The sequence below is a fragment of the Esox lucius genome, chromosome 13 (assembly GCF_011004845.1).
Source record: "Esox lucius isolate fEsoLuc1 chromosome 13, fEsoLuc1.pri, whole genome shotgun sequence".
Taxonomy (NCBI): Eukaryota; Metazoa; Chordata; class Actinopteri; order Esociformes; family Esocidae; genus Esox; species Esox lucius.
In genome coordinates this window covers 3,173,414-3,179,757 of record NC_047581.1, presented here as the reverse complement: position 1 = coordinate 3,179,757, position 6,344 = coordinate 3,173,414, and the positions used below count along the sequence as shown (strand labels likewise).

At 39.1% G+C, this 6,344-nt stretch overlaps 1 protein-coding gene across 3 annotated transcripts in view; it reads right to left on the bottom strand.

Moving 5' to 3' along the window:
* Nucleotides 1–2,332: 2,332 nt before the first annotated feature.
* tent2 (terminal nucleotidyltransferase 2) overlaps nucleotides 2,333–6,344 on the bottom strand; it is a 46,418-nt gene continuing 42,406 nt past the window's right edge. For 2 of the 3 annotated variants that reach the window (XM_029124383.2, XM_029124385.2), the window contains 3 exons: nucleotides 5,921–6,012; nucleotides 4,308–4,387; nucleotides 2,333–4,206 (listed from right to left, as the gene is read on the bottom strand). In XM_029124383.2, coding sequence (XP_028980216.2) covers nucleotides 4,132–4,206; nucleotides 4,308–4,387; nucleotides 5,921–6,012 — 247 coding nt within the window. In that variant the 3' untranslated portion in view covers nucleotides 2,333–4,131. Of the gene's footprint in view, nucleotides 4,388–5,920; nucleotides 6,013–6,344 lie in introns of all 3 variants that reach the window. The other variant, XM_029124382.2, reaches the window with a different exon arrangement.

Here is a 6,344-nt window from a genome sequence, read left to right as displayed (position 1 = left end):
GACACTGTAACCCATCTTGCACAGGTGCACACCCATCTAAAGTATCTCACAAAAGTGAGTACACCCCTCACATTTTTGTCACACTTTTCATGTGACAATACTGAAGAAATGACACTTGGCTACAATGTAAAGTAGTGAGTGTACAGCTTGTATTACAGTGTAAATTTGCAAAATAACACAACACACAGCCATTAATATCTAAACCGCTGGCAACAAAAGGGAGTAATGAAAATGTCCAAATTGGGCCCAATTAGCCATTTTCCCTCCCCAGTGTCATGTGACTTGTTAGTGTTACAAGGTCTCAGGTATGAATGGGGAGAGGGTGTGTTAAATTTGGTGTTATCGCTCTCACACTCCCTCATACTGGTCACTGGACGTTGAACATGGTTCCTCATGGCAAAGAACTCTGAGGATTTGAAAAAAAGATTTGTTGCTCTACATAAAGATGGCCTAGGCTATAAGAAGATTGCCAAGACCTTGAAAGATTGCCAAGACCTTGAAAGATTGCCAAGACCCTCTGCAGCACGGTGGCCAATACCACACAGCAGTTTAACAGGACAGGTTCTACTCAGAACAGGCCGTGCCATGGTCAACCAAAGAAGTTGAGTGCACATGCTCAGCGTCATATGCAGAGGTTGTCTTTGGGAAATAGATGTATGAGTGCTGCCAGCATTGCTGCAGAGGTTGAAGGGGTGGGGGGGTCAGCCTGTCAGTAATCAGACCATACTCCACACACTGCATCAAATTTGTCTGCATGGCTGTCGTCCCAGAAGGAAGCCACTTCTAAAGATGATGCACAAGTAAGCCAGCAAACAGTTTGCTGAAGACAAGTAGACTAAGGACATGGATTACTGGAACCATGTCCTGTGGGCTGATGAGACCAAGATATACTTATTTGGTTCAAATGGTGTCAAGCGTGTGTGGCGGCAACCAGGTAAGGAGTACAAAGACAAGTGTGTCTTGCCTACAGTCAAGCATGGTGGTGGGAGTGCCAGCACTGGGGAGCTACAGTTCATTGAGAGAACCATGAATGCCAAAATGTACTGTGACATACTGAAGCACAGCATGATCCCCCTCCCTTCGGAAACTGGGCCGCAGGCCAGTATTCCAACACGATAATGACCCCAAACACACCTCCAAGATGACCACTGCCTTGCTAAAGAAGCTGAGGGTGAAGGTGATGGACTGGCGAAGCATGTCTCCAGACTTAAACCCTATTGAGCATCTGTGGGGCATTCTCAAACGGAAGGTGGAGGAGCGCAAGGTCTCTAACATCCACCAGCTCCGTGATGTCGTCAAGGAGGAGGACTCCTGTGACAACCTGTGAAGCTCTGGTGAACTCCATGCCCAAGATGGTTAAGGCAGTGCCGGAAAATAATGGTGGCCACACAAAATATTGACATTTTGGGCCCAATTTGGACATTTTCACTTCAGGTTGTACTCACTTTTCTTGCCAGAAGTTTAGACATTAATGGCTGTGTTTTGGGTTATTTTGACGGGACAGCAAATTTACACTGTTATACAAGCTGTACACTCACTACTTTACATTGTAGCAAAGTGTCATTTTTTCAGTGTGGTCACATGAAAAGATATAATCAAATATTTACAAAAATGTGAGGGGTGTACTAACTTTTGTCAGATACTGTATGTGTGGCTGATGCCTTACCCTTGCTTATTTCAACAATCACCTGTCAATGGAAAAAAGAAAAGAAACCAGGCAAGCCTAGTTCAGCCGGCCCGCGATTAGAAGGGATGAATGTTGCTGCCCTCACCTAGGACTTCTGTGTGAGAGGCTGTGTATTTAATCACTACGCCGCAAAGCTATACATATGCTGGGTGTCGTTATAGTGTCTCAACATCAGATAATATTGTCACGCATTAACATCACGCCAAGTTTGAATATTTCACTAGACACCATTAAGCATTTTGTAAAACTGAATAACGTTTCTTATTAAGTTTACTTCCACTGTTTGGCTTTTGCCACTGGCCGTTTTAAATCTTATTAGACATTGAAAGGCTTACTAATAGGCCTATCTACTAACTTACTACATGGAATAGTCATAAGAATTGAGAAATTGCTAGAGAGACTGAAGATGAACTTTACACTGGCCAAAGCTATTTTATTTCATCGCACAACAATGCTAATTTTTCTTTCATTCATGAATGACATTGATACAATAACTATCAAAATAGCTGACAATAAATGACTTCTTTCAAGTGAAAAGATGAGAGAATTGTGGGAACCCCAAGTGAAAGTAGGGTCCGGTAACCAGGTCTATGACCACCCAGGTCTGCAGCTTAAGAACGTCCAATTAAATACTTCAGTACACAATGATCTTTATATTTTTTATTTCACTTAAATAAACATTTAAAAGTGTGTACAGTGCAAAATGTACAAAAAAGTGACAAGTTACAACAAACTAAATATAACCAATAAAAGTATACTCATGTCAAGGTGAGAGTACAGTCCTGCAATGGTTTGACTTGCAGCTTAACTGACCACAAACAATGCAATCCTTAAGTATTTGGAACTGGTCCACTTGTCTTCATTGATGATGTAATGGCAGACGACAGCAGTCTGATTAATTCAGGACGGTACTTAACCTTGCAGTAGGATAATAAACATATTGCAAAAGCAACCAAGGAGTTATTCGGGGTGAACAACTGAGAAACTGGAATGTTCTCGACTGGCAGACAAAACTTTACTTGCTGAAGACAAAACTTAATACAAAAATGCCCAGAAAAAAACAGGAACTGAAGACGGCTGCAGTTGAGGCCAGGCAGAGCATTAACAAGGTACAAGATACCCAGCGTCTGGTGATGTTTATATGTGAAATACAAAGGATTTGCATCCAAGCACTAAATATGACATATTTAAGGTTGTTACTTTGTCCAATTACATTTTATCCCCTAAAATGGGAGGAGGGGGTATAACAATTCTTAGATGGTTCACAGTATATACATTAAAGCTGACAGTTTGCCGTTTTACATTTTAGACATTGTTTCAATTCAAATCCAATGGAGAACAGACCCAAAACAAAAAAAACTCTGTCCCGGTTGAAATACTTATGCACAGCAGTGAATTGGATTGACCGGAATCAAATCATAGGAAAATAACTAATTTCAAAAGAAACTGATAAGAGATATTCAATTTTGAAAAAGATTTTGACTCAAACCACCTGTCTGATTAAAATGTTGAATGGTAGTTTCTAAGGAAATAAACAATAAGACTTTTGACTAAAATATCCCTTTAAATTGCTGATGAAATTGAAAAATACAAATAGCTGCCAATATATCATGACCGAGATTACAGCACAGACAATACCTCTCACTAGTGTCATAGAGTAAGATAACAGTAGAATGACTATGAACAATGCAATTTGACTGGAGTACTGTCAATGTCTAATGTACAATAGGTGGCAAAACACTGCTCCTTGGAAACATGAGTGCTAAAGAGGCTAAGGTTAAAACATTGATTGGGACATACTGCTCATGGCCAGCTATTTGCTAAAGGCTTATATCAAAAAAGCATGATATTGGAATAAAGGCAGTAGGTTATTAGATGTAATGTAGCAGGACTGAAAAATGTGTTGAAGAACAGGGAACTTTTGACACCAATTTGACATTAGCTGTCCACATTTAGATGACCCTCTTGATCAATGGTTAGACTTTTGATCTTAGGATTGAACCCCATGTATGTGAAAAGTAAAGCAACTAAAACATTTCAAGGAGGAGATTCATAGATATTTACAGAAATGTGTTCAAGGGGCAAACAAGACAGAGGTGGACAAGGAGAAAGGAAGAAAGAGGGGTTTAAAGAATAATTATTAAAGTTCTGTTTTCTCTGAGCACTCAGCTCCTGTCTATGGGAAAGAGGCAGGCAGGCAGTCTCTCAGCATTTGTCTCATGTGACCTCTTTAGATATTGGAAGTTATATATTTATTCCTACTCCACATTCATAACATTGGTAACTGAGTAAGAACTTGAAGGGTGTGAATCAGAAGATGTTGGAATGAAGAGGAAGATGGAGACTGTTCACCCCAGCAGGCAGACCCAGAACAAACCTAGCTACCAGAGCAGGCGGAGGTCCAGAGTTCTTCTCTGTACAGCTGGGTGACTCACAATTCCTACTCATCTACTCTGGATGGTGTTTCTGACAGGCAGGATGAAGTTGAGATCCTTTCTTAGTTGGAGCACCTGCCATGACTACAGAAAGTTTGCGAGAGAGTTGGGGTTAGTTGTGGGATGCCACTGTATGTAAAATGTGGAAGGAAAACCCCTGTAGTAAACCGTTCCCTTGGTCGTACCTCAGTGAATTGTGCTTTGATGGCATCAAATTTGACTTTCTCATGAACCGCCCTGGCTGTATTGGTGCCATCAAATGGCTCTAGGAGACCATAAATGACGAGACAAAATTTAATTTGGCACAAACACAAAATATAGACACAGATTAACAACAGTCCGATATAGAGTCATTTCTTAACACTAGAACCACCAGGCCTTTCAAGCCCCCAGTAGCCGCCAGAGTCAATGCCGTTTGGCATCATTACCTTACAAATCATGCCTATTAGCATATACATTCTCCTCCGCAGCGTCACCAAAACAGCCATAGTATCAGTTAATCTACTGTGTCATTATCAAACTATTTAGAATATTCTAAAAAATTATGAATTACAGAATTTGTTTCTATTACATGTTTAATGAATATGAAGAATACAATAATGTAGTTGTACTGAAGGGCTTATCATTAGAATACGGAAAAAAATAAGAATTTCAACTCAGGCTATAACATTTTATAAATAAAATATAGCCTACACCACACTTAAATTAACCACAGATTAATGCATTCACATGTATTTTTTATTTTAATGTTATTTTGATGATGTAGAAGGTAAATAACCTGATGAAGGTCTTTGTACCAAAACAGTGTTATTAAATTCTTATTGCAAGTTACGCAGACTGGGTGCAGGAGTTCTTTTTTTTACATTGACCTTCGGTCTCCTCCAACGCACAGATCTACAGGTGTGCAAACATTTAGTTTCTCGTTGATGTAGAAGGTAACATGAGTAACATTACCAACCAGTTTGCGAAGATCATAAGACTAATGCATGATTAGCCATATATAGGCATAAAGTACAAACTTGATAAGCATGATAAATTGCAAAGATTGAATAACAACTAAATAAGCATATTACTGGAAATAAATTATATGGATGTAAACTATTTCAAAGAATGATTCACAGTAGCATACATAACGAAATACAGTTTCAGCGAAAATTCACAGACAGATGATAGGATATTTGATATTTTGTTTCTCTCCTAATGACAAACAGTAACATGTAATATGTTTGCTGAATTGTTGAGGATATCGTATGTTATGCTTCAATAAAAATTCATTTGTTGAACAGTCAAGTATATCATTTGATGAATTACACACAAAGCTGAGTCTTTGATAAAATATTCATTTTATCAAATTCATAGACAAATAGGCCATGTTTGTTCATTTGTTAATCTCCAAATAAAAAACAGTAACATATAGCCTACATTTGTTGAATTGTTGAGGATATCTTTTGTATTACTTCAATAACAATTAATTTGTTAAATTCTGACAACGGAACAATGTAATATACGCCTGTTTAGGAAAATTCATGGAAGGAGGAGGGTGTAACTTTAGAAAATTTTATTACATACTCAAAATGCCGATTGGCATAGGCATATGGCGGTTCTAGTGTTAATCTTGTTTTCAGCATTAGATATCAGCCCCCAGACTTGCATAGGAAGGGAGCCTTTCCATTTTTGCAATAAAATCGTTATCACACAGTCAATACAAAACTGTATGTGAAGAAGTTTGGTGTTCATGAGAGCTGGTGATGGTGCCATGGTTAGCAGTGATTTACTAGTCTGGGGTTATAAGCCTTACCTTCCACACAGATGAATTTGTCTCTCCACTCAAGGCTATTCGACTTGGGCAGAGCCTTGGCCTCTCGCACCGAGATCACCTGTTTATCCCAGCTGGAACAGATCAGCGATGTGAGACACTTTGTAGCGGTGTGTTTATGTGTTGTATGGAATTGTTTTGTAGGCATTAACATCAGAGCTAAGAGTATCTCTAAGCTTACAAACATCAAGGCTGCCACAAGATTAAAGGTCAGTTTCCATCTGTTGCTGTCCCTAAGACTGCAACATGACACGAGAGAGAGGGTGGGTATGATGAGACACAGACAAGGGAAAGATAGGAAAGAAACATGGCAGCTCTTTGCAGAAGGTGTGCTTTGCATGCATTTATAATGCCTTTACAACAGCTACATAATGCATTACAATATTCTTCATAAGGCTTTGTAAAC